The sequence below is a fragment of the Heptranchias perlo genome, unplaced genomic scaffold (assembly GCF_035084215.1).
Source record: "Heptranchias perlo isolate sHepPer1 unplaced genomic scaffold, sHepPer1.hap1 HAP1_SCAFFOLD_177, whole genome shotgun sequence".
NCBI classification, from domain to species: Eukaryota; Metazoa; Chordata; class Chondrichthyes; order Hexanchiformes; family Hexanchidae; genus Heptranchias; species Heptranchias perlo.
The window spans coordinates 43,243-69,220 of NW_027139044.1; the positions used below are offsets into that span (position 1 = coordinate 43,243).

Consider the following 25,978-nt stretch of genomic DNA (forward strand, 5'->3'; position numbering starts at 1 on the left):
CACAGTGGGAGGTATTGTAGGAGGAGGGTGAGGTAACACAGTTTGAGGTATTGGAGGAGGAGGGTGAGGTAACACAGTGGGAGGTATTGGAGGAGGAGGGTGAGGTAACACAGTTTGAGGTATTGGAGGAGGAGGGTGAGGTAACACAGTGGGAGGTATTGGAGGAGGAGGGTGAGGTAACACAGATTGAGGTATTGGAGGAGGAGGGTGAGGTAACACAGTGGGAGGTATTGGAGGAGGAGGGTGAGGTAACACAGTTTGAGGTATTGGAGGAGGCGGGTGAGGTAACACAGTTTGAGGTATTGGAGGAGGAGGGTGAGGTAACACAGTGGGAGGTATTGGAGGAGGAGGGTGAGGTAACAAATTTTGAGGGATTGGAGGAGGAGGGTGAGGTAACACAGTTTGAGGTATTGGAGGAGGAGGGTGAGGTAACACAGTGGGAGGTATTGGAGGAGGAGGGTGAGGTAACACAGTGGGAGGTATTGGAGGAGGAGGGTGAGGTAACACAGTTTGAGGGATTGGAGGAGGCGGGTGAGGTAACACAGTTTGAGGTATTGGAGGAGGAGGGTGAGGTAACACAGTTTGAGGTATTGGAGGAGGAGCGTGAGGTAACACAGTTTGAGGTATTGGAGGAGGAGGGTGAGGTAACACAGTTTGAGGTATTGGAGGAGGAGGGTGAGGTAACACAGTGGGAGGTATTGGAGGAGGAGGGTGAGGTAACACAGAGGGAGGTATTGGAGGAGGAGGGTGAGGTAACACAGTGGGAGGTATTGGAGGAGGAGGGTGAGGTAACACAGTGGGAGGTATTGGAGGAGGAGGGTGAGGTAACACAGTGGGAGGTATTGGAGGAGGAGGGTGAGGTAACACAGTTTGAGGTATTGGAGGAGGAGGGTGAGGTAACACAGTGGGAGGTATTGGAGGAGGAGGGTGAGGTAACACAGTTTGAGGTATTGAAGGAGGAGGGTGAGGTAACACAGTGGGAAGTATTGGAGGAGGAGGGTGAGGTAACACAGTGGGAGGTATTGGAGGAGGAGGGTGAGGTAACACAGTTTGAGGTATTGGAGGAGGAGGGTGAGGTAACACAGTGGGAGGTATTGGAGGAGGAGGGTGAGGTAACACAGTGGGAGGTATTGGAGGAGGAGGGTGAGGTAACACAGTGGGAAGTATTGGAGGAGGAGGGTGAGGTAACACAGTTTGAGGTATTGGAGGAGGAGGGTGAGGTAACACAGTTTGAGGTATTGGAGGAGGAGGGTGAGGTAACACAGTGGGAGGTATTGGAGGAGGAGGGTGAGGTAACACAGTGGGAGGTATTGGAGGAGGAAGGTGAGGTAACACAGCGGGAGGTATTGGAGGAGGAGGGTGAGGTAACACAGTGGGAGGTTTTGGAGGAGGAGGGTGAGGTAACACAGTTTGAGGTATTGGAGGAGGAGGGTGAGGTAACACAGTTTGAGGTATTGGAGGAGGAGGGTGAGGTAACACAGTGGGAGGTATTGGAGGAGGAGGGTGAGGTAACACAGTGGGAGGTTTTGGAGGAGGAAGGTGAGGTAACACAGCGGGAGGTTTTGGAGGAGGAGGGTGAGGTAACACAGTTTGAGGTATTGGAGGAGGAGGGTGAGGTAACACAGTTTGAGGTATTGGAGGAGGAGGGTGAGGTAACACAGTTTGAGGTATTGGAGGAGGAAGGTGAGGTAACACAGCGGGAGGTTTTGGAGGAGGAGGGTGAGGTAACACAGTTTGAGGTATTGGAGGAGGAAGGTGAGGTAACACAGTGGGAGGTATTGGAGGAGGAGGGTGAGGTAACACAGTGGGAGGTTTTGGAGGAGGAGTGTGAGGTAACACAGTGGGAGGGATTGGAGGAGGAGGGTGAGGTAACACAGTTTGAGGTATTGGAGGAGGGGGGTGAGGTAACACAGTGGGAGGTATTGGAGGAGGGGGGTGAGGTAACACAGTTTGAGGTATTGGAGGAGGAGGGTGAGGTAACACAGTTTGAGGTATTGGAGGAGGAGGGTGAGGTAACACAGTTTGAGGTATTGGAGGAGGAGGGTGAGGTAACACAGTTTGAGGTATTGGAGGAGGAGGGTGAGGTAACACAGTGGGAGGAATTGGAGGAGGAGGGTGAGGTAACACAGTGGGAGGTATTGGAGGAGGAGGGTGAGGTAACACAGTTTGAGGTATTGGAGGAGGAGGGTGAGGTAACACAGTTTGAGGTATTGGAGGAGGAGGGTGAGGTAACACAGTGGGAGGTATTGGAGGAGGAGGGTGAGGTAACACAGTGGGAGGTATTGGAGGAGGAAGGTGAGGTAACACAGTTTGAGGTATTGGAGGAGGGGGGTGAGGTAACACAGTGGGAGGTATTGGAGGAGGGGGGTGAGGTAACACAGTTTGAGGTATTGGAGGAGGAGGGTGAGGGAACACAGTTTGAGGTATTGGAGGAGGAGGGTGAGGTAACACAGTTTGAGGTATTGGAGGAGGAGGGTGAGGTAACACAGTTTGAGGGATTGGAGGAGGAGGGTGAGGTAACACAGTTTGAGGGATTGGAGGAGGAGGGTGAGGTAACACAGTGGGAGGAATTGGAGGAGGAGGGTGAGGTAACACAGTGGGAGGTATTGGAGGAGGAGGGTGAGGTAACACAGTGGGAGGGATTGGAGGAGGCGAGTGAGGTAACACAGTGGGAGATATTGGAGGAGGCAGGTGAGGTAACACAGTGGGAGGTTTTGGAGGAGGAGGGTGAGGTAACACAGTGGGAGGTTTTGGAGGAGGAGGGTGAGGTAACACAGTGGGAGGTTTTGGAGGAGGAGGATGAGGTAACACAGTGGGAGGTTTTGGAGGAGGAGGGTGAGGTAACACAGTGGGAGGTTTTGGAGGAGGAGGGTGAGGTAACACAGTGGGAGGTATTGGAGGAGGAGGGTGAGGTAACACAGTGGGAGGGATTGGAGGAGGAGGGTGAGGTAACACAGTTTGAGGTATTGGAGGAGGAGGGTGAGGTCACACAGTTTGAGGTATTGGAGGAGGAGGGTGAGGTAACACAGTGGGAGGTATTGGAGGAGGAGGGTGAGGTAACACAGTTTGAGGTATTGGAGGAGGAGGGTTAGGTCACACAGTTTGAGGTATTGGAGGAGGAGGGTGAGGTAACACAGTGGGAGGTATTGGAGGAGGAGGGTGAGGTAACACAGTTTGAGGTATTGGAGGAGGAGGGTTAGGTCACACAGTTTGAGGTATTGGAGGAGGAGGGTGAGGTAACACAGTTTGAGGTATTGGAGGAGGGGGGTGAGGTAACACAGTGGGAGGTATTGGAGGAGGAGGGTGAGGTAACACAGTTTGAGGTATTGGAGGAGGGGGGTGAGGTAACACAGTGGGAGGTATTGGAGGAGGAGGGTGAGGTAACACAGTTTGAGGTATTGGAGGAGGAGGGTGAGGTAACACAGTTTGAGGTATTGGAGGAGGGGGGTGAGGTAACACAGTTTGAGGTATTGGAGGAGGAGGGTGAGGTAACACAGTTTGAGGTATTGGAGGAGGAGGGTGAGGTAACACAGTTTGAGGTATTGGAGGAGGAGGGTGAGGTAACACAGTTTGAGGGATTGGAGGAGGAGGGTGAGGTAACACAGTTTGAGGTATTGGAGGAGGAGGGTGAGGTAACACAGTTTGAGGTATTGGAGGAGGAGGGTGAGGTAACACAGTGGGAGGTATTGGAGGAGGAGGGTGAGGTAACACAGTGGGAGGTATTGGAGGAGGAGGGTGAGGTAACACAGTTGGAGGTATTGGAGGAGGCGGGTGAGGTAACACAGTTTGAGGTATTGGAGGAGGAGGGTGAGGTAACACAGTTTGAGGTATTGGAGGAGGAGGGTGAGGTAACACAGTTTGAGGTATTGGAGGAGGAGGGTGAGGTAACACAGTGGGAGGTATTGGAGGAGGAGGGTGAGGTAACACAGTGGGAGGTATTGGAGGAGGAGGGTGAGGTAACACAGTGGGAGGTATTGGAGGAGGAGGGTTAGGTCACACAGTTTGAGGTATTGGAGGAGGAGGGTGAGGTAACTCAGTTTGAGGTATTGGAGGAGGAGGGTGAGGTAACACAGTGGGAGGTATTGGAGGAGGAGGGTGAGGTAACACAGTGGGAGGGATTGGAGGAGGAGGGTGAGGTAACACAGTTTGAGGTAATGGAGGAGGAGGGTGAAGTAACACAGTGGGAGGTATTGGAGGAGGAGGGTGAGGTAACACAGTTTGAGGTATTGGAGGAGGAGGGTGAGGTAACACAGTTTGAGGTATTGGAGGAGGGGGGTGAGGTAACACAGTTTGAGGTATTGGAGGAGGAGGGTGAGGTAACACAGTTTGAGGGATTGGAGGAGGAGGGTGAGGTAACACAGTTTGAGGTATTGGAGGAGGGGGGTGAGGTAACACAGTTTGAGGTATTGGAGGAGGAGGGTGAGGTAACACAGTGGGAGGTATTGGAGGAGGAGGGTGAGGTAACACAGTTTGAGGTATTGGAGGAGGAGGGTGAGGTAACACAGTTTGAGGTATTGGAGGAGGAGGGTGAGGTAACACAGTTTGAGGGATTGGAGGAGGAGGGTGAGGTAACACAGTGGGAGGTATTGGAGGAGGAGGGTGAGGTAACACAGTTTGAGGTATTGGAGGAGGAGGGTGAGGTAACAGTTTGAGGTATTGGAGGAGGAGGGTGAGGTAACACAGTTTGAGGTATTGGAGGAGGAGGGTGAGGTAACACAGTGGGAAGTATTGGAGGAGGAGGGTGAGGTAACACAGTTTGAGGTATTGGAGGAGGAGGGTGAGGTAACACAGTTTGAGGTATTGGAGGAGGAGGGTGAGATAACATAGTTTGAGGTATTGGAGGAGGAGGGTGAGGTAACACAGTTTGAGGTATTGGAGGAGGGGGGTGAGGTAACACAGTGGGAGGTATTGGAGGAGGAGGGTGAGGTAACACAGTTTGAGGTATTGGAGGAGGAGGGTGAGGTAACACAGTTTGAGGTATTGGAGGAGGAGGGTGAGGTAACACAGTTTGAGGTATTGGAGGAGGAGGGTGAGGTAACACAGTTTGAGGAATTGGAGGAGGAGGGTGAGGTAACACAGTTTGAGGTATTGGAGGAGGAGGGTGAGGTAACACAGTTTGAGGTATTGGAGGAGGAGGCTGAGGTAACACAGTTTGAGGTATTGGAGGAGGAGGGTGAGGTAACACAGTTTGAGGTATTGGAGGAGGAGGGTGAGGTAATACAGTTTGAGGTATTGGAGGAGGAGGGTGAGGTAACACAGTTTGAGGGATTGGAGGAGGAGGGTGAGGTAACACAGTGGGAAGTATTGGAGGAGGAGGGTGAGGTAACACAGTGGGAGGTATTGGAGGAGGAGGGTGAGGTGTCACAGTTTGATGTATTGGAGGAGGAGGGTGAGGTAACACAGTTTGAGGTATTGGAGGAGGAGGGTGAGGTAACACAGTTTGAGGTATTGGAGGAGGAGGGTGAGGTAACACAGTTTGAGGTATTGGAGGAGGAGGGTGAGGTAATACAGTTTGAGGTATTGGAGGAGGAGGGTGAGGTAACACAGTTTGAGGTATTGGAGGAGGGGGGTGAGGTAACACAGTTTGAGGTATTGGAGGAGGAGGGTGAGGTAACACAGTGGGAGGTATTGGAGGAGGAGGGTGAGGTAACACAGTTTGAGGTATTGGAGGAGGAGGGTGAGGTAACACAATTTGAGGTATTGGAGGAGGAGGGTGAGGTAACACAATTTGAGGTATTGGAGGAGGAGGGTGAGGTAACACAGTTTGAGGTATTGGAGGAGGAGGGTGAGGTAACATAGTTTGAGGTATTGGAGGAGGAGGGTGAGGTAACATAGTTTGAGGTATTGGAGGAGGAGGGTGAGGTAACACAGTTTGAGGGATTGGAGGAGGAGGGTGAGGTAACACAGTGGGAGGTATTGGAGGAGGAGGGTGAGGTAACACAGTTTGAGGTATTGGAGGAGGAGGGTGGGGTAACACAGTTTGAGGGATTGGAGGAGGAGGGTGAGGTAACACAGTGGGAGGTATTGGAGGAGGAGGGCGAGGTAACACAGTTTGAGGTATTGGAGGAGGAGGGTGAGGTAACACAGTGGGATGTATTGGAGGAGGAGGGTGAGGTAACACAGTGGAAGGTATTGGAGGAGGAGGGTGAGGTAACACAGTTTGAGGTATTGGAGGAGGAGGGTGAGGTAACACAGTGGGAGGTATTGGAGGAGGAGGGTGAGGTAACACAGTGGAAGGTATTGGAGGAGGAGGGTGAGGTAACACAGTTTGAGGGATTGGAGGAGGAGGGTGAGGTAACACAGTGGGAGGTATTGGAGGAGGAGGTTGAGGCAACACAGTTTGAGGGATTGGAGGAGGAGGGTGAGGTAACACAGTTTGAGAGATTGGAGGAGGAGGGTGAGGTAACACAGTGGGAGGTATTGGAGGAGGAGGGTGAGGTAACACAGTTTGAGGGATTGGAGGAGGAGGGTGAGGTAACACAGTTTGAGGTATTGGAGGAGGAGGGTGAGGTAACACAGCGGGAAGTATTGGAGGAGGAGGGTGAGGTAACACAGTTTGAGGTATTGGAGGAGGAGGGTGAGGTAACACAGTGGGAGGTATTGGAGGAGGAGGGTGAGGTAACACAGTTTGAGGTATTGGAGGAGGAGGGTGAGGAAACACAGTGGGAGGTATTGGAGGAGGAGGGTGAGGTAACACAGTTTGAGGTATTGGAGGAGGAGGGTGAGGTAACACAGTTTGAGGGATTGTAGGAGGGGGGTGAGGTAACACAGTTTGAGGTATTGGAGGATGAGGGTGAGGTAACACAGTTTGAGGTATTGGAGGAGGAGGGTGAGGTAACACAGTTTGAGGTATTGGAGGAGGAGGGTGAGGTAACACAGTTTGAGGGATTGGAGGAGGAGGGTGAGGTAACACAGTTTGAGGTATTGGAGGAGGAGGGTGAGGTAACACAGTTTGAGGTATTGGAGGAGGAGGGTGAGGTAACACAGTTTGAGGGATTGGAGGAGGAGGGTGAGGTAACACAGTTTGAGGGATTGGAGGAGGAGGGTGAGGTAACACAGTTTGAGGTATTGGAGGAGGAGGGTGAGGTAACACAGTTTGAGGGATTGGAGGAGGAGGGTGAGGTAACACAGTTTGAGGGATTGGAGGAGGAGGGTGAGGTAACACAGTTTGAGGGATTGGAGGAGGAGGGTGAGGTAACACAGTTTGAGGGATTGGAGGAGGAGGGTGAGGTAACACACGATGCCACCTGTGGGAGAATCAGCGGTGTGCGGAGGGAGGGGAGGAATCTCATCCTCTATTGGATGGAGAGCAGCATTTCACGGCTGGTTTCTTTGCACGCTGTGTCGGACAGATGTTGGTAATAAAATGCCGATGCTTTGAACATCTGTCCCACAGGATGCGATTCAGCACAAGTCCTTTTATGGCCACAGGAAACTGGAGAAGGGCAACATTGATGCAGCATTTGAAGGAGTCGACCAACAACTCGAAGGTACAATTACAGACTGCGCAATTCAATAGATTTACACTGATTAATGACTGACATTGTTACCAGCATTTTAACACTTCCTCACAACCTTTCATTTATCAAATAAGGAACTTTTCATGATCGATTTCTCGTGAGCTTCACTGTGCTTTCAGCTGAGCGGGTGTGTTTTGGGTTGAGCGGGTGTGTTTTGGGCTGAGCGGGTGTGTTTTGGGTTGAGCGGGTGTGTTTTGGGCTGAGCGGGTGTGTTTTGGGTTGAGCGGGTGTGTTTTGGGCTGAGCGGGTGTGTTTTGGGTTGAGCGGGTGTGTTTTGGGCTGAGCGGGTGTGTTTTGGGCTGAGGGGGTGTGTTTTGGGCTGAGGGGGGGTCTTTTGGGCTGAGGGGGTGTGTTTTGGGCTGAGGGGGTGTCTTTTGGACTGAGCGGGTGTGTTTTGGGCTGAGCGGGTGTGTTTTGGGCTGAGCGGGTGTGTTTTGGGCTGAGCGGGTGTGTTTTGGGCTGAGCGGGTGTGTTTTGGACTGAGCGGGTGTGTTTTGGTCTGAGCGGGTGTGTTTTGGGCTGAGCGGCTGTGTTTTGGGCTGAGCGGGTGTGTTTTGGACTGAGCGGGTGTGTTTTGGACTGAGCGAGTGTGTTTTGGACTGAGCGGGTGTGTTTTGGACTGAGCGAGTGTGTTTTGGACTGAGCGGGTGTGTTTTGGACTGAGCGGGTGTGTTTTGGGCTGAGCGGGTGTGTTTTGGACTGAGCGAGTGTGTTTTGGACTGAGCGGGTGTGTTTTGGACTGAGCGAGTGTGTTTTGGACTGAGCGGGTGTGTTTTGGACTGAGCGGGTGTGTTTTGGGATGAGCGGGTGTGTTTTGGACTGAGCGGGTGTATTTTGGACTGAGCGGGTGTGTATTGGGCTGAGCGGGTGTGTTTTGGGCTGAGCGGGTGTGTTTTGGACTGAGCGGGTGTGTTTTGGGCTGAGCGGGTGTATTTTGGACTGAGCGGGTGTGTTTTGGACTGAGCGGGTGTGTTTTGGGCTTAGCGGGTGTATTTTGGACTGAGCGGGTGTGTTTTGGGCTGAGAGGGTGTGTTTTGGGATGAGCGGGTGTGTTTTGGACTGAGCGTGTGTGTTTTGGGATGAGCGGGTGTGTTTTGGACTGAGCGGGTGTGTTTTGGGCTGAGCGGGTGTGTTTTGGGCTGAGCGGGTGTATTTTGGACTGAGCGGGTGTGTATTGGGCTGAGCGGGTGTGTTTTGGGCTGAGCGGGTGTGTTTTGGGCTGAGCGGGTGTGTTTTGGACTGAGCGGGTGTGTTTTGGGCTGAGCGGGTGTATTTTGGACTGAGCGGGTGTGTTTTGGACAGAGCGGGTGTGTTTTGGGCTTAGCGGGTGTGTTTTGGACTGAGCGGGTGTGTTTTGGGCTGAGCGGGTGTGTTGTGGGCTGAGCGGGTGTGTTTTGGACTGAGCGGGTGTGTTTTGGGCTGAGCGGGTGCGTTTTGGACTGAGCGGGTGTGTTTTGGACTGAGCGGGTGTGTTTTGGGCTGAGCGGGTGTGTTTTGGGATGAGCGGGTGTGTTTTGGACTGAGCGGGTGTGTTTTGGACTGAGCGGGTGTGTTTTGGGCTGAGATGGTGTGTTTTGGGCTGAGCGGGTGTGTTTTGGACTGAGCGGGTGTGTTTTGGACTGAGCGGGTGTGTTTTGGGCTGAGCGGGTGTGTTTTGGGCTGAGATGGTGTGTTTTGGGATGAGCGGGTGTGTTTTGGACTGAGCGGGTGTGTTTTGGGCTGAGCGGGTGTGTTTTGGGCTGAGCGGGTGTGTTTTGGGATGAGCGGGTGTGTTTTGGACTGAGCGGGTGTGTTTTGGGATGAGCGGGTGTGTTTTGGGATGAGCGGGTGTGTTTTGGACTGAGCGGGTGTGTTTTGGGATGAGCGGGTGTGTTTTGGGCTGAGCGGGTGTGTTTTGGGCTGAGCGGGTGTGTTTTGGGCTGAGCGGGTGTGTTTTGGGATGAGCGGGTGTGTTTTGGACTGAGCGGGTGTGTTTTGGGATGAGCGGGTGTGTTTTGGACTGAGCGGGTGTGTTTTGGGCTGAGCGGGTGTGTTTTGGGCTGAGCGGGTGTATTTTGGACTGAGCGGGTGTGTATTGGGCTGAGCGGGTGTGTTTTGGGCTGAGCGGGTGTGTTTTGGGCTGAGCGGGTGTGTTTTGGACTGAGCGGGTGTGTTTTGGGCTGAGCGGGTGTATTTTGGACTGAGCGGGTGTGTTTTGGACTGAGCGGGTGTGTTTTGGGCTTAGCGGGTGTATTTTGGACTGAGCGGGTGTGTTTTGGGCTGAGCGGGTGTGTTTTGGACTGAGCGGGTGTGTTTTGGGCTGAGCGGGTGTGTTTTGGGCTGAGCGGCTGTGTTTTGGACTGAGCGGGTGTGTTTTGGGCTGAGCGGGTGTGTTTTGGGCTGAGCGGGTGTGTTTTGGGCTGAGCGGGTGTGTTTTGGATTGAGCGGGTGTGTTTTGAGCTGAGCGGGTGTGTTTTGGGCTGAGCGGGTGTATTTTGGGCTGAGCGGGTGTGTTTTGGGCTGAGCGGGTGTGTTTTGGGCTGAACGGGTGTGATTTGGGCTGAGCGGGTGTGTTTTGTGTTAACGGGTGTGTTTTGGGCTGAGCGGGTGTGTTGTGGGCTGAGCGGGTGTGTTTTGGACTGAGCGGGTGTGTTTTGGGCTGAGCGGGTGTGTTTTGGGCTGAGCGGGTGTGTTTTGGGCTGAGCGGGTGTGTCTTGGGTTCTCGGGTGTGTTTTGGGCTGAGCGGGTGTATTTTGGACTGAGCGGGTGTGTTTTGGACTGAGCGGGTGTGTTTTGGACTGAGCGGGTGTGTTTTGGGCTGAGCGGGTGTGTTTTGGGCTGAGCGGGTGTGTTTTGGACTGAGCGGGTGTGTTTTGAGCTGAGCGGGTGTGTTTTGGGCTGAGCGGGTGTGTTTTGGACTGAGCGGGTGTGTTTTGGGCTGAGGGGGTGTGTTTTGGGCTGAGGGGGTGTCTTTTGGACTGAGCGGGTGTGTTTTGGGCTGAGCGGGTGTGTTTTGGGCTGAGCGGGTGTGTTTTGGGCTGAGCGGGTGTGTTTTGGGCTGAGCGGGTGTGTTTTGGGCTGAGCGGGTGTGTTTTGGGCTGAGCGGCTGTGTTTTGGGCTGAGCGGGTGTGTTTTGGACTGAGCGGGTGTGTTTTGGACTGAGCGAGTGTGTTTTGGACTGAGCGGGTGCGTTTTGGACTGAGCGGGTGTGTTTTGGACTGAGCGGGTGTGTTTTGGGCTGAGCGGGTGTGTTTTGGACTGAGCGGGTGTGTTTTGGGCTGAGCGGGTGTGTTTTGGGCTGAGCGGCTGTGTTTTGGGCTGAGCGGGTGTGTTTTGGACTGAGCGGGTGTGTTTTGGACTGAGCGGGTGTGTTTTGGACTGAGCGGGTGTGTTTTGGGCTGAGCGGGTGCGTTTTGGACTGAGCGGGTGTGTTTTGGACTGAGCGGGTGTGTTTTGGGCTGAGCGGGTGTGTTTTGGGATGAGCGGGTGTGTTTTGGACTGAGTGGGTGTGTTTTGGACTGAGCGGGTGTGTTTTGGGCTGAGCGGGTGTGTTTTGGGCTGAGCGGGTGTGTTTTGGGCTGAGCGGGTGTGTTTTGGGCTGAGCGGGTGTGTTTTGGGCTGAGCGGGTGTATTTTGGACTGAGCGGGTGTGTTTTGGGCTTAGCGGGTGTATTTTGGACTGAGCGGGTATGTTTTGGGCTGAGAGGGTGTGTTTTGGGATGAGCGGGTGTGTTTTGGACTGAGCGGGTGTGTTTTGGGCTGAGCGGGTGTGTTTTGGGCTGAGCGGGTGTATTTTGGACTGAGCGGGTGTGTTTTGGGCTGAGCGGGTGTGTTTTGGGCTGAGCGGGTGTGTTTTGGACTGAGCGGGTGTGTTTTGGGCTGAGCGGGTGTATTTTGGACTGAGCGGGTATGTTTTGAACTGAGCGGGTGTGTTTTGGGCTTAGCGGGTGTGTTTTGGACTGAGCGGGTGTGTTTTGGGCTGAGCGGGTGTGTTTTGGACTGAGCGGGTGTGTTTTGGGCTGAGGGGGTGTGTTTTGGGCTGAGGGGGTGTCTTTTGGACTGAGCGGGTGTGTTTTGGGCTGAGCGGGTTTGTTTTGGGCTGAGCGGGTGTGTTTTGGGCTGAGCGGGTGTGTTTTGGGCTGAGCGGGTGTGTTTTGGACTGAGCGGGTGTGTTTTGGTCTGAGCGGGTGTGTTTTGGGCTGAGCGGCTGTGTTTTGGGCTGAGCGGGTGTGTTTTGGACTGAGCGAGTGTGTTTTGGACTGAGCGGGTGTGTTTTGGACTGAGCGGGTGCGTTTTGGACTGAGCGGGTGTGTTTTGGGCTGAGCGGGTGTGTTTTGGGATGAGCGGGTGTGTTTTGGGCTGAGCGGGTGTGTTTTGGGCTGAGCGGGTGTGTTTTGGACTGAGCGGGTGTGTTTTGGGCTGAGCGGGTGTATTTTGGACTGAGCGGGTGTGTTTTGGGCTGAGAGGGTGTGTTTTGGGATGAGCGGGTGTGTTTTGGACTGAGCGGGTGTGTTTTGGGATGAGCGGGTGTGTTTTGGACTGAGCGGGTGTGTTTTGGGCTGAGCGGGTGTGTTTTGGGCTGGGCGGGTGTATTTTGGACTGAGCGGGTGTGTATTGGGCTGAGCGGGTGTGTTTTGGGCTGAGCGGGTGTGTTTTGGGCTGAGCGGGTGTGTTTTGGACTGAGCGGGTGTGTTTTGGGCTGAGCGGGTGTATTTTGGACTGAGCGGGTGTGTTTTGGACTGAGCGGGTGTGTTTTGGGCTTAGCGGGTGTATTTTGGACTGAGCGGGTGTGTTTTGGGCTGAGAGGGTGTGTTTTGGGATGAGCGGGTGTGTTTTGGGCTGAACGAGTGTTTTTTGGACTGAGCGGGTGTGTTTTGGACTGAGCGGGTGTGTTTTGGGCTGAGCGGTGTGTTTTGGGCTGAGCGGGTGTGTTTTGGACTGAGCGAGTATGTTTTGGGCTGAGCGAGTGTGTTTTGGACTGAGCGGGTGTGTTTTGGGCTGAGCGGGTGTGTTTTGGGATGAGCGGGTGTGTTTTGGGCTGAGCGGGGTGTGTTTTGGGCTGAGCGGGTGTGTTTTTGTTTCTCGGGTGTGTTTTGGTCTGAGCGGGTGTGTTTTAGACTGAGCGGGTGTGTTTTCGACTGAGCGGGTGTGTTTTGGGCTGAGCGGGTGTGTATTGGGCTGAGCGGGTGTGTTTTGGGCTGAGCGGGTGTGTTTTGGACTGAGCGGGTGTGTTTTGGGCTGAGCGGGTGTGTCTTGGACTGAGCGGGTGTGTTTTGGGCTGAGCGGGTGTGTTTTGGGCTGAGCGGGTGTGTTTTGGGCTGAGCGGGTGTGTTTTGGGCTGAGCGGGTGTGTTTTGGGCTGAGCGGGTGTGTTTTGGGCTGAGCGGGTGTGTTTTGGGTTCACGGGTGTATTTTGGGCCGAGCGAGTGTGTTTTGGACCGAGCGGGTGTGTTTTGGGCTGAGCGGGTGTATTTTGGACCGAGCGGGTGTGTTTTGGGCTGAGCGGGTGTGTTTTGAGCTGCGCGGGTGTGTTTTGGGCTGAGCCGGTGTGTTTTGGACTGAGCGGGTGTGTTTTGGGCTGAGCGGGTGTGTTTTGGGCTGAGCGGCTGTGTTTTGGGCTGAGAGGGTGTGTTTTGGGCTGAGCGGGTGTGTTTTGGGCTGAGCGGGTGTGTTTTGGACTGAGCGGGTGTGTTTTGGACTGAGCGGGTGTGTTTTGGGCTGAGCGGGTGTATTTTGGACTGAGCGGGTGTGTTTTGGGCTGAGAGGGTGTGTTTTGGGATGAGCGGGTGTGTTTTGGACTGAGCGGGTGTGTTTTGGGATGAGCGGGTGTGTTTTGGACTGAGCGGGTGTGTTTTGGGCTGAGCGAGTGTGTTTTGGACTGAGCGGGTATGTTTTGGGCTGAGCGGGTGTGTTTTGGACTGAGCGGGTGTGTTTTGGGCTGAGCGGGTGTGTTTTGGACTGAGCGGGTGTGTTTTGGGCTGAGCGGCCGTGTTTTGGGCTGAGAGGGTGTGTTTTGGACTGAGCGAGTGTGTTTTGGGCTGAGCGGGTGTGTTTTGGGCTGAGCGGGTGTGTTTTGGACTGAGCGGGTGTGTTTTGGACTGAGCGGGTGTGTTTTGGACTGAGCGGGTGTGTTTTGGGCTGAGCGGGTGTGTTTTGGGCTGAGCGGGTGTATTTTGGACTGAGCGGGTGTGTATTGGGCTGAGCGGGTGTGTTTTGGGCTGAGCGGGTGTGTTTTGGGCTGAGCGGGTGTGTTTTGGACTGAGCGGGTGTGTTTTGGGCTGAGCGGGTGTATTTTGGACTGAGCGGGTGTGTTTTGGACTGAGCGGGTGTGTTTTGGGCTTAGCGGGTGTATTTTGGACTGAGCGGGTGTGTTTTGGGCTGAGAGGGTGTGTTTTGGGATGAGCGGGTGTGTTTTGGACTGAGCGGGTGTGTTTTGGGATGAGCGGGTGTGTTTTGGACTGAGCGGGTGTGTTTTGGGCTGAACGAGTGTTTTTTGGACTGAGCGGGTGTGTTTTGGACTGAGCGGGTGTGTTTTGGGCTGAGCGGTGTGTTTTGGGCTGAGCGGGTGTGTTTTGGACTGAGCGAGTATGTTTTGGGCTGAGCGGGTGTGTTTTGGGCTGAGCGGGTGTGTTTTGGGATGAGCGGGTGTGTTTTGGGCTGAGCGGGTGTGTTTTGGGCTGAGCGGGTGTGTTTTTGTTTCTCGGGTGTGTTTTGGTCTGAGCGGGTGTGTTTTAGACTGAGCGGGTGTGTTTTCGACTGAGCGGGTGTGTTTTGGGCTGAGCGGGTGTGTTTTGGGCTGAGCGGGTGTGTTTTGGACTGAGCGGGTGTGTTTTGGGCTGAGCGGGTGTGTCTTGGACTGAGCGGGTGTGTTTTGGGCTGAGCGGGTGTGTTTTGGGCTGAGCGGGTGTGTTTTGGGCTGAGCGGGTGTGTTTTGGACTGAGCTGGTGTGTTTTGGGCTGAGCGGGTGTGTTTTGGGCTGAGCGGGTGTGTTTTGGGCTGAGCGGGTGTGTTTTGGGTTCACGGGTGTATTTTGGGCTGAGCGAGTGTGTTTTGGGCTGAGCGGGTGTGTTTTGGGCTGAGCGGGTGTATTTTGGACCAAGCGGGTGTGTTTTGGGCTGAGCGGGTGTATTTTGGACCGAGCGGGTGTGTTTTGGGCTGAGCGAGTGTGTTTTGGACCAAGCGGGTGTGTTTTGGGCTGAGCGGGTGTGTTTTGGGCTGAGCGGGTGTGTTTTGAGCTGCGCGGGTGTGTTTTGGGCTGAGCCGGTGTGTTTTGGGCTGAGCGGGTGTGTTTTGGGCTGAGCGGGTGTGTTTTGGGCTGAGCGGCTGTGTTTTGGGCTGAGAGGGTGTGTTTTGGACTGAGCGGGTGTGTTTTGGGCTGAGCGGGTGTGTTTTGGACTGAGCGGGTGTGTTTTGGACTGAGCGGGTGTGTTTTGGGCTGAGCGGGTGTATTTTGGACTGAGCGGGTGTGTTTTGGGCTGAGAGGGTGTGTTTTGGGATGAGCGGGTGTGTTTTGGACTGAGCGGGTGTGTTTTGGGATGAGCGGGTGTGTTTTGGACTGAGCGGGTGTGTTTTGGGCTGAGCGAGTGTGTTTTGGACTGAGCGAGTGTGTTTTGGGCTGAGCGGGTGTGTTTTGGACTGAGCGGGTGTGTTTTGGGCTGAGCGGGTGTGTTTTGGACTGAGCGGGTGTGTTTTGGGCTGAGCGGCCGTGTTTTGGGCTGAGAGGGTGTGTTTTGGACTGAGCGAGTGTGTTTTGGACCAAGCGGGTGTGTTTTGGGCTGAGCGGGTGTGTTTTGGGCTGAGCGGGTGTGTTTTGGGCTGAGCGGGTGTGTTTTGGACTGAGCGGGTGTGTTTTGGGCTGAGCCGGTGTGTTTTGGGCTGAGCGGGTGTGTTTTGGGCTGAGCGGGTGTGTTTTGGGCTGAGCGGCTGTGTTTTGGGCTGAGAGGGTGTGTTTTGGACTGAGCGGGTGTGTTTTGGGCTGAGCGGGTGTGTTTTGGACTGAGCGGGTGTGTTTTGGACTGAGCGGGTGTGTTTTGGGCTGAGCGGGTGTATTTTGGACTGAGCGGGTGTGTTTTGGGCTGAGAGGGTGTGTTTTGGGATGAGCGGGTGTGTTTTGGACTGAGCGGGTGTGTTTTGGGATGAGCGGGTGTGTTTTGGACTGAGCGGGTGTGTTTTGGGCTGAGCGAGTGTGTTTTGGACTGAGCGGGTGTGTTTTGGGCTGAGCGGGTGTGTTTTGGACTGAGCGGGTGTGTTTTGGGCTGAGCGGGTGTGTTTTGGACTGAGCGGGTGTGTTTTGGGCTGAGCGGCCGTGTTTTGGGCTGAGAGGGTGTGTTTTGGACTGAGCGAGTGTGTTTTGGACTGAGCGGGTGTGTTTTGGACTGAGCGGGTGTGTTTTGGATTGAGCGGGTGTGTTTTGGGCTGAGCGGGTGTGTTTTGGGCTGAGCGGGTGTGTTTTGGACTGAGCAGGTGTGTATTGGGCTGAGCGGGTGTGTTTTGGGCTGAGCGGGTGTGTTTTGGGCTGAGCGGGTGTGTTTTGGACTGAGCGGGTGTGTTTTGGGCTGAGCGGGTGTGTTTTGGGCTGAGCGGGTGTGTTTTGGACTGAGCGGGTGTGTTTTGGGCTGAGCGGGTGTGTTTTGGGATGAGCGGGTGTGTTTTGGGTTAACGGGTGTGTTTTGGGATGAGCGGGTGTGTTTTGGACTGAGCGAGTGTGTTTTGGGCTGAGCGAGTGTGTTTTGGACTGAGCGGGTGTGTTTTGTGCTGAGCGGGTGTGTTTTGGGATGAGCGGGTGTGTTTTGGGCTGAGCGGGTGTGTTTTGGGCTGAGCGGGTGTGTTTTTGTTTCTCGGGTGTGTTTTGGTCTGAGCGGGTGTGTTTTAGACTGAGCGGGTGTGTTTTCGACTGAGCGGGTGTGTTTTGGGCTGAGCGGGTGTGTATTGGGCTGAGCGGGTGTGTTTTGGGCTGAGCGGGTGTGTTTTGGACTGAGCGGGTGTGTTTTGGGCTGAGCGGGTGTGTCTTGGACTGAGCGGGTGTGTTTTGGGCTGAGCGGGTGTGTTTTGGGCTGAGCGGGTGTGTTTTGGGCTGAGCGGGTGTGTTTTGGACTGAGCGGGTGTGTTTTGGGCTGAGCGGGTGTATTTTGGACTGAGCTGGTGTGTTTTGGGCTGAGCGGGTGTGTTTTGGGCTGAGCGGGTGTGTTTTGGGCTGAGCGGGTGTGTTTTGGGTTCACGGGTGTATTTTGGGCTGAGCGAGTGTGTTTTGGGCTGAGCGGGTGTGTTTTGGCCTGAGCGGGTGTATTTTGGACCAAGCGGGTGTGTTTTGGGCTGAGCGGGTGTGTTTTGGGCTGAGCGAGTGTGTTTTGGACCGAGCGGGTGTGTTTTGGGCTGAGCGGGTGTGTTTTGGGCTGAGCGGGTGTGTTTTGGGCTGCGCGGGTGTGTTTTGGGCTGAGCGGGTGTGTTTTGGGCTGAGCGGGTGTGTTTTGGGCTGCGCGGGTGTGTTTTGGGCTGAGCCGGTGTGTTTTGGGCTGAGCGGGTGTGTTTTGGACTGAGCGGGTGTGTTTTGGGCTCATCGGGTGTGTTTTGGACTGAGCGGGTGTGTTTTGGGCTGAGCGGGTGTGTTTTGGACTGAGCGGGTGTGTTTTGGGCTGAGCGGTGTGTTTTGGGCTGAGCGGGTGTGTTTTGGGCTGAGCGGGTGTGTTTTTGTTTCTCGGGTGTGTTTTGGACTGAGCGGGAGTGTTTTGGACTGAGCGGGTGTGTTTTGGACTGAGCGGGTGTGCATTGGGCTGAGCGGGTTTGTTTTGGGCTGAGCGGGTGAGTTTTGGACTGAGCGTGTGTGTTTTGGACTGAGCGGGTGTGTTTTGGACTGAGCGGGTGTGTTTTGGGCTGAGCGGGTGTGTTTTGGACTGAGCGGGTGTGTTTTGGACTGAGCGGGTGTGTTTTGGGCTGAGCGGGTGTGTTTTGGACTGAGCGGGTGTGTTTTGGGATGAGCGGGTGTGTTTTGGACTGAGCGGGTGTGTTTTGGGATGAGCGGGTGTGTTTTGGACTGAGCGGGTGTGTTTTGGGCTGAGCGGGTGTGTTTTGGGCTGAGCGGGTGTGTTTTGGGATGAGCGGGTGTGTTTTGGGCTGAGCGGGTGTGTTTTGGACTGAGCGGGTGTGTTTTGGGCTGAGCGGGTGTGTTTTGGGCTGAGCGGTGTGTTTTGGGCTGAGCGGGTGTGTTTTGGGCTGAGCGGGTGTGTTTTGGGCTGAGCGGGTGTGTTTTGGGCTGAGCGGGTGTGTTTTGGGCTGAGCGGGTGTGTTTTGGACTGAGCGGGTGTGTTTTGGGCTGAGCGGGTGTGTTTTGGACTGAGCGGGTGTGTTTTGGGCTGAGCGGGTGTGTTTTGGGCTGAGCGGGTGTGTTTTGGGATGAGCGGGTGTGTTTTGGACTGAGCGGGTGTGTTTTGGACTGAGCGGGTGTGTTTTGGGCTGAGCGGGTGTGTTTTGGGCTGAGCGGGTGTGTTTTGGGCTGAGCGGGTGTGTTTTGGACTGAGCGGGTGTGTTTTGGGCTGAGCGGGTGTGTTTTGGGCTGAGCGGGTGTGTTTTGGGCTGAGCGGGTGTGTTTTGGGCTGAGCGGGTGTGTTTTGGGCTGAGCGGGTGTGTTTTGGGCTGAGCGGGTGTGTTTTGGGCTGAGCGGGTGTGTTTTGGGCTGAGCGGGTGTGTTTTGGGTTAACGGGTGTGTTTTGGATTGAGCGGGTGTGTTTTGGGCTGAGCGGGTGTGTTTTGGGCTGAGCGGGTGTGTTTTGGGCTGAGCGGGTGTGTTTTGGACTGAGCGGGTGTGTTTTGGGCTGAGCGGGTGTGTTTTGGACTGAGCGGGTGTGTTTTGGGCTCATCGGGTGTGTTTTGGACTGAGCGGGTGTGTTTTGGGCTGAGCGGGTGTGTTTTGGACTGAGCGGGTGTGTTTTGGGCTGAGCGGTGTGTTTTGGGCTGAGCGGGTGTGTTTTGGGCTGAGCGGGTGTGTTTTTGTTTCTCGGGTGTGTTTTGGACTGAGCGGGAGTGTTTTGGACTGAGCGGGTGTGTTTTGGACTGAGCGGGTGTGCATTGGGCTGAGCGGGTTTGTTTTGGGCTGAGCGGGTGAGTTTTGGACTGAGCGTGTGTGTTTTGGACTGAGCGGGTGTGTTTTGGACTGAGCGGGTGTGTTTTGGGCTGAGCGGGTGTGTTTTGGACTGAGCGGGTGTGTTTTGGACTGAGCGGGTGTGTTTTGGGCTGAGCGGGTGTGTTTTGGACTGAGCGGGTGTGTTTTGGGATGAGCGGGTGTGTTTTGGACTGAGCGGGTGTGTTTTGGGATGAGCGGGTGTGTTTTGGACTGAGCGGGTGTGTTTTGGGCTGAGCGGGTGTGTTTTGGGCTGAGCGGGTGTGTTTTGGGATGAGCGGGTGTGTTTTGGGCTGAGCGGGTGTGTTTTGGACTGAGCGGGTGTGTTTTGGGCTGAGCGGGTGTGTTTTGGGCTGAGCGGTGTGTTTTGGGCTGAGCGGGTGTGTTTTGGGCTGAGCGGGTGTGTTTTGGGCTGAGCGGGTGTGTTTTGGGCTGAGCGGGTGTGTTTTGGGCTGAGCGGGTGTGTTTTGGACTGAGCGGGTGTGTTTTGGGCTGAGCGGGTGTGTTTTGGACTGAGCGGGTGTGTTTTGGGCTGAGCGGGTGTGTTTTGGGCTGAGCGGGTGTGTTTTGGGATGAGCGGGTGTGTTTTGGACTGAGCGGGTGTGTTTTGGACTGAGCGGGTGTGTTTTGGGCTGAGCGGGTGTGTTTTGGGCTGAGCGGGTGTGTTTTGGGCTGAGCGGGTGTGTTTTGGACTGAGCGGGTGTGTTTTGGGCTGAGCGGGTGTGTTTTGGGCTGAGCGGGTGTGTTTTGGGCTGAGCGGGTGTGTTTTGGGCTGAGCGGGTGTGTTTTGGGCTGAGCGGGTGTGTTTTGGGCTGAGCGGGTGTGTTTTGGGCTGAGCGGGTGTGTTTTGGGCTGAGCGGGTGTGTTTTGGGTTAACGGGTGTGTTTTGGATTGAGCGGGTGTGTTTTGGGCTGAGCGGGTGTGTTTTGGGCTGAGCGGGTGTGTTTTGGGCTGAGCGGGTGTGTTTTGGACTGAGCGGGTGTGTTTTGGGCTGAGCGGGTGTATTTTGGACTGAGCTGGTGTGTTTTGGGCTGAGCGGGTGTGTTTTGGGCTGAGCGGGTGTGTTTTGGGCTGAGCGGGTGTGTTTTGGCCTGAGCGGGTGTATTTTGGACCAAGCGGGTGTGTTTTGGGCTGAGCGAGTGTGTTTTGGACCAAGCGGGTGTGTTTTGGGCTGAGCGGGTGTGTTTTGGGCTGAGCGGGTGTGTTTTGGGCTGAGCGGGTGTGTTTTGGGCTGAGCGGGTGTGTTTTGGGCTGCGCGGGTGTGTTTTGGGCTGAGCCGGTGTGTTTTGGGCTGAGCGGGTGTGTTTTGGACTGAGCGGGTGTGTTTTGGGCTCATCGGGTGTGTTTTGGACTGAGCGGGTGTGTTTTGGGCTGAGCGGGTGTGTTTTGGACTGAGCGGGTGTGTTTTGGGCTGAGCGGTGTGTTTTGGGCTGAGCGGGTGTGTTTTGGGCTGAGCGGGTGTGTTTTTGTTTCTCGGGTGTGTTTTGGACTGAGCGGGAGTGTTTTGGACTGAGCGGGTGTGTTTTGGACTGAGCGGGTGTGCATTGGGCTGAGCGGGTTTGTTTTGGGCTGAGCGGGTGAGTTTTGGACTGAGCGTGTGTGTTTTGGACTGAGCGGGTGTGTTTTGGACTGAGCGGGTGTGTTTTGGGCTGAGCGGGTGTGTTTTGGACTGAGCGGGTGTGTTTTGGACTGAGCGTGTGTGTTTTGGACTGAGCGGGTGTGTTTTGGACTGAGCGGGTGTGTTTTGGGCTGAGCGGGTGTGTTTTGGACTGAGCGGGTGTGTTTTGGACTGAGCGGGTGTGTTTTGGGCTGAGCGGGTGTGTTTTGGGATGAGCGGGTGTGTTTTGGACTGAGCGGGTGTGTTTTGGGATGAGCGGGTGTGTTTTGGACTGAGCGGGTGTGTTTTGGGCTGAGCGAGTGTGTTTTGGGCTGAGCGGGTGTGTTTTGGGCTGAGCGGGTGTGTTTTGGGATGAGCGGGTGTGTTTTGGGCTGAGCGGGTGTGTTTTGGGCTGAGCGGGTGTGTTTTGGACTGAGCGGGTGTGTTTTGGGCTGAGCGGGTGTGTTTTGGGCTGAGCGGGTGTGTTTTGGGCTGAGCGGGTGTGTTTTGGGATGAGCGGGTGTGTTTTGGACTGAGCGGGTGTGTTTTGGACTGAGCGGGTGTGTTTTGGGCTGAGCGGGTGTGTTTTGGGCTGAGCGGGTGTGTTTTGGGCTGAGCGGGTGTGTTTTGGACTGAGCGGGTGTGTTTTGGGCTGAGCGGGTGTGTTTTGGGCTGAGCGGGTGTGTTTTGGGCTGAGCGGGTGTGTTTTGGGCTGAGCGGGTGTGTTTTGGACTGAGCGGGTGTGTTTTGGGCTGAGCGGGTGTGTTTTGGACTGAGCGGGTGTGTTTTGGGCTGAGCGGGTGTGTTTTGGGCTGAGCGGGTGTGTTTTGGGATGAGCGGGTGTGTTTTGGACTGAGCGGGTGTGTTTTGGACTGAGCGGGTGTGCTTTGGGCTGAGCGGGTGTGTTTTGGGCTGAGCGGGTGTGTTTTGGGCTGAGCGGGTGTGTTTTGGACTGAGCGGGTGTGTTTTGGGCTGAGCGGGTGTGTTTTGGGCTGAGCGGGTGTGTTTTGGGCTGAGCGGGTGTGTTTTGGGCTGAGCGGGTGTGTTTTGGACTGAGCGGGTGTGTTTTGGGCTGAGCGGGTGTGTTTTGGACTGAGCGAGTGTGTTTTGGGCTGAGCGGGTGTGTTTTGGGCTGAGCGGGTGTGTTTTGGGCTGAGCGGGTGTGTTTTGGGTTAACGGGTGTGTTTTGGATTGAGCGGGTGTGTTTTGGGCTGAGCGGGTGTGTTTTGGGCTGAGCGGGTGTGTTTTGGACTGAGCAGGTGTGTATTGGGCTGAGCGGGTGTGTTTTGGGCTGAGCGGGTGTGTTTTGGGCTGAGCGGGTGTGTTTTGGACTGAGCGGGTGTGTTTTGGGCTGAGCGGGTGTGTTTTGGGCTGAGCGGGTGTATTTTGGACTGAGCGGGTGTGTTTTGGGCTGAGCGGGTGTGTTTTGGGATGAGCGGGTGTGTTTTGGACTGAGCGGGTGTGTTTTGGGATGAGCGGGTGTGTTTTGGACTGAGCGAGTGTGTTTTGGGCTGAGCGAGTGTGTTTTGGACTGAGCGGGTGTGTTTTGTGCTGAGCGGGTGTGTTTTGGGATGAGCGGGTGTGTTTTGGGCTGAGCGGGTGTGTTTTGGGCTGAGCGGGTGTGTTTTTGTTTCTCGGGTGTGTTTTGGTCTGAGCGGGTGTGTTTTAGACTGAGCGGGTGTGTTTTCGACTGAGCGGGTGTGTTTTGGGCTGAGCGGGTGTGTATTGGGCTGAGCGGGTGTGTTTTGGGCTGAGCGGGTGTGTTTTGGACTGAGCGGGTGTGTTTTGGGCTGAGCGGGTGTGTCTTGGACTGAGCGGGTGTGTTTTGGGCTGAGCGGGTGTGTTTTGGGCTGAGCGGGTGTGTTTTGGGCTGAGCGGGTGTGTTTTGGACTGAGCGGGTGTGTTTTGGGCTGAGCGGGTGTATTTTGGACTGAGCTGGTGTGTTTTGGGCTGAGCGGGTGTGTTTTGGGCTGAGCGGGTGTGTTTTGGGCTGAGCGGGTGTGTTTTGGGTTCACGGGTGTATTTTGGGCTGAGCGAGTGTGTTTTGGGCTGAGCGGGTGTGTTTTGGCCTGAGCGGGTGTATTTTGGACCAAGCGGGTGTGTTTTGGGCTGAGCGAGTGTGTTTTGGACCAAGCGGGTGTGTTTTGGGCTGAGCGGGTGTGTTTTGGGCTGAGCGGGTGTGTTTTGGGCTGCGCGGGTGTGTTTTGGGCTGAGCCGGTGTGTTTTGGGCTGAGCGGGTGTGTTTTGGGCTGAGCGGGTGTGTTTTGGGCTGAGCGGCTGTGTTTTGGGCTGAGCGAGTGTGTTTTGGACTGAGCGGGTGTGTTTTGGGCTGATCGGGTGTGTTTTGGACTGAGCGGGTGTGTTTTGGGCTGAGCGGGTGTGTTTTGGACTGAGCGGGTGTGTTTTGGGCTGAGCGGTGTGTTTTGGGCTGAGCGGGTGTGTTTTGGGCTGAGCGGGTGTGTTTTTGTTTCTCGGGTGTGTTTTGGACTGAGCGGGAGTGTTTTGGACTGAGCGGGTGTGTTTTGGACTGAGCGGGTGTGCATTGGGCTGAGCGGGTTTGTTTTGGGCTGAGCGGGTGAGTTTTGGACTGAGCGTGTGTGTTTTGGACTGAGCGGGTGTGTTTTGGACTGAGCGGGTGTGTTTTGGGCTGAGCGGGTGTGTTTTGGGCTGAGCGGGTGTGTTTTGGACTGAGCGGGTGTGTTTTGGACTGAGCGGGTGTGTTTTGGGCTGAGCGGGTGTGTTTTGGACTGAGCGGGTGTGTTTTGGGCTGAGCGGGTGTGTTTTGGGATGAGCGGGTGTGTTTTGGACTGAGCGGGTGTGTTTTGGGATGAGCGGGTGTGTTTTGGACTGAGCGGGTGTGTTTTGGGCTGAGCGAGTGTGTTTTGGGCTGAGCGGGTGTGTTTTGGGCTGAGCGGGTGTGTTTTGGGATGAGCGGGTGTGTTTTGGGCTGAGCGGGTGTGTTTTGGGCTGAGCGGGTGTGTTTTGGACTGAGCGGGTGTGTTTTGGGCTGAGCGGGTGTGTTTTGGGCTGAGCGGTGTGTTTTGGGCTGAGCGGGTGTGTTTTGGGATGAGCGGGTGTGTTTTGGACTGAGCGGGTGTGTTTTGGGCTGAGCGGGTGTGTTTTGGGATGAGCGGGTGTGTTTTGGACTGAGCGGGTGTGTTTTGGACTGAGCGGGTGTGTTTTGGGCTGAGCGGGTGTGTTTTGGGCTGAGCGGGTGTGTTTTGGGCTGAGTGGGTGTGTTTTGGACTGAGCGGGTGTGTTTTGGGCTGAGCGGGTGTGTTTTGGACTGAGCGGGTGTGTTTTGGGCTGAGCGGGTGTGTTTTGGGCTGAGCGGGTGTGTTTTGGGATGAGCGGGTGTGTTTTGGACTGAGCGGGTGTGTTTTGGGCTGAGCGGGTGTGTTTTGGGCTGAGCGGGTGTGTTTTGGGCTGAGCGGGTGTGTTTTGGGCTGAGCGGGTGTGTTTTGGGCTGAGCGGGTGTGTTTTGGGCTGAGCGGGTGTGTTTTGGACTGAGCGGGTGTGTTTTGGGCTGAGCGGGTGTGTTTTGGACTGAGCGGGTGTGTTTTGGGCTGAGCGGGTGTGTTTTGGGCTGAGCGGGTGTGTTTTGGGCTGAGCGGGTGTGTTTTGGGTTAACGGGTGTATTTTGGGCTGAGCGAGTGTATTTTGGGCTGAGCGAGTGTGTTTTGGGCTGAGCGGGTGTGTTTTGGGCTGAGCGGGTGTATTTTGGACCAAGCGGGTGTGTTTTGGGCTGAGCGGGTGTATTTTGGACCAAGCGGGTGTGTTTTGGGCCGAGCGAGTGTGTTTTGGACCAAGCGGGTGTGTTCTGGGCTGAGCGGGTGTGTTTTGGGCTGAGCGGGTGTGTTTTGGGCTGAGCGGGTGTGTTTTGGACTGAGCGGGTGTGTTTTGGGCTGAGCGGGTGTGTTTTGGACTGAGCGGGTGTGTTTTGGACTGAGCGGGTGTGTTTTGAGCTGAGCGAGTGTGTTTTGGACTGAGCGGGTGTGTTTTGGACTGAGCGGGTGTGTTTTGAGCTGAGCGAGTGTGTTTTGGACTGAGCGGGTGTGTTTTGGGTTAACGGGTGTGTTTTGGGCTGAGCGGGTATATTTTGGACTGAGCGGGTGTGTTTTGGGTTAACGGGTATATTTTGGGCTGAGCGGGTGTGTTTTGGGTTCACGGGTGTGTTTTGGACTGAGCGGGTGTGTTTTCTTTGCTGAGTTAGTGGCTGTCACTGGTACAGGAATAAATTCCACACATTCTAATCCATTCCCTCAGGAAGGATGTCAAGTCGTCAGAGAGGGCGCAGAGTAGATTTACTGGAATGGGACCAGGGATGAGGGATTTCAGTTATGTGGAGAGACAGGAGAAGCTGGGATTGTCCTTCGAACAGAGAAGGTTCAGGGGAGATTTGATCGAGGTGTTCAAAATCATGGGGGATGGGCACCAGGATGTAACATTGGAAAAGAGAAATAAGGTGCACAAAGGATTGGGAGAGAAAGATAGCACTCGAGTAAGAAATCGTACGGTATTCGGTGGGATCAGAGTAAGAGAGAGTACAAGGAAGTCCAAGGTTGGTTCACAGGGCACGTGTGTAAACGCATGAAGTGTAGTAAACAAGGGTGGTGAGCTGCAGGAACAAATGGCCACATGGGAATATGATGTTGTGGCGATAACGGAGACCTGGCTCAAAAAAGGGCAGGATTGGGGACTAAATATTCCTGATACAAGGTGTTCAGGAAAGATAGCGAAGGAAAGAAAGGAGGGGAGGGTGGTGGCAGTATTGATTAAAAATATTGCAGTGCTGGAGAGAGAGGATGTCCTGGAGGGGTCAAGGACAGGATCTATTTGGTTAGAGTTAAGAAACATTAGAGGTGGCATTACACTACTGGGTGTATTCTATAGACCACCAACTAGTGGGAAGGAGATAGAGGAGCAAATTTTCAGGGAAATTGCAGAGAGATGCAAAAGCCATAGAGTAGTGATAACAGTGGACTTCAACTCTCCTAATATAGACTGGGATAGTAATAATAAGGGGCAAAGAGGGGGAGGAATTTTTGACGTGTGTTCAGGTGAACTTTCTTGACCAGTACATTTCTGGACCAACGAGGAAGGAGGCATTGCTGGACTTGGTTCTGGGGAATTAGGTGGGCCAAGTGGAGCAAGTGTCAGTGGGGGAACATTTAGGGAACAGCGATCATAGTATCATAAGGTTTAGACCAGCTATGGAAAAGGACATGAACCACTCTAAAGTAAAAATACTCAATTGGAGGAGGGCCAATTTCAGTGGGATGAGAACAGATCTGGCCCGAGTAAATTGGAATCAAAGATTGGCAGGCAAAACTGTAATTGAACAGTGGGCGGCCTTTAAAGAGGAGACGGTTCAGGTACAGTCTAGGTACACTCCCACAAGGGAGAAAGGTCGGGCAACTAAAGTCAGAGCTCCTTAGATGACAAAAGAGATCGTGAGTAAGATGAAGTGGAAAAAAGGGGAGTATGACAGACGTCAGTTTGATAACACAAGTGCGAACCAGGCTGAATATAGAAAGAGGGGAAGTGAAAAAGGAAATAAGAGGGACAAAGAGAGAGTATGAGAATAGACTGGCGGCTAACATAAATGGGAATCCAAAAGTCTCCGAAAGGCATATAAATAATAAACGGGTAGTAAGAGGAGGAGCAGGGCCGATTAGGGACCATAAAGGAGATCTGCTCATGAAGGCAGAGGGCATGACCGAGGTACTAAATGAGTACTTTGCATCTGTCTTTACCAAGGAAGAAGATGC

General features: G+C 54.7%; 1 protein-coding gene across 1 annotated transcript in view; it reads left to right on the plus strand.

Moving 5' to 3' along the window:
• LOC137309690 (aldehyde oxidase-like) overlaps nt 1-25,978 on the plus strand; it is a 122,287-nt gene that overhangs the window by 18,433 nt on the left and 77,876 nt on the right. The window contains exon 3 of the mRNA XM_067977757.1: nt 7,397-7,490. Coding sequence (XP_067833858.1) covers nt 7,397-7,490 — 94 coding nt within the window. The remainder of the gene's footprint in view (nt 1-7,396; nt 7,491-25,978) is intronic.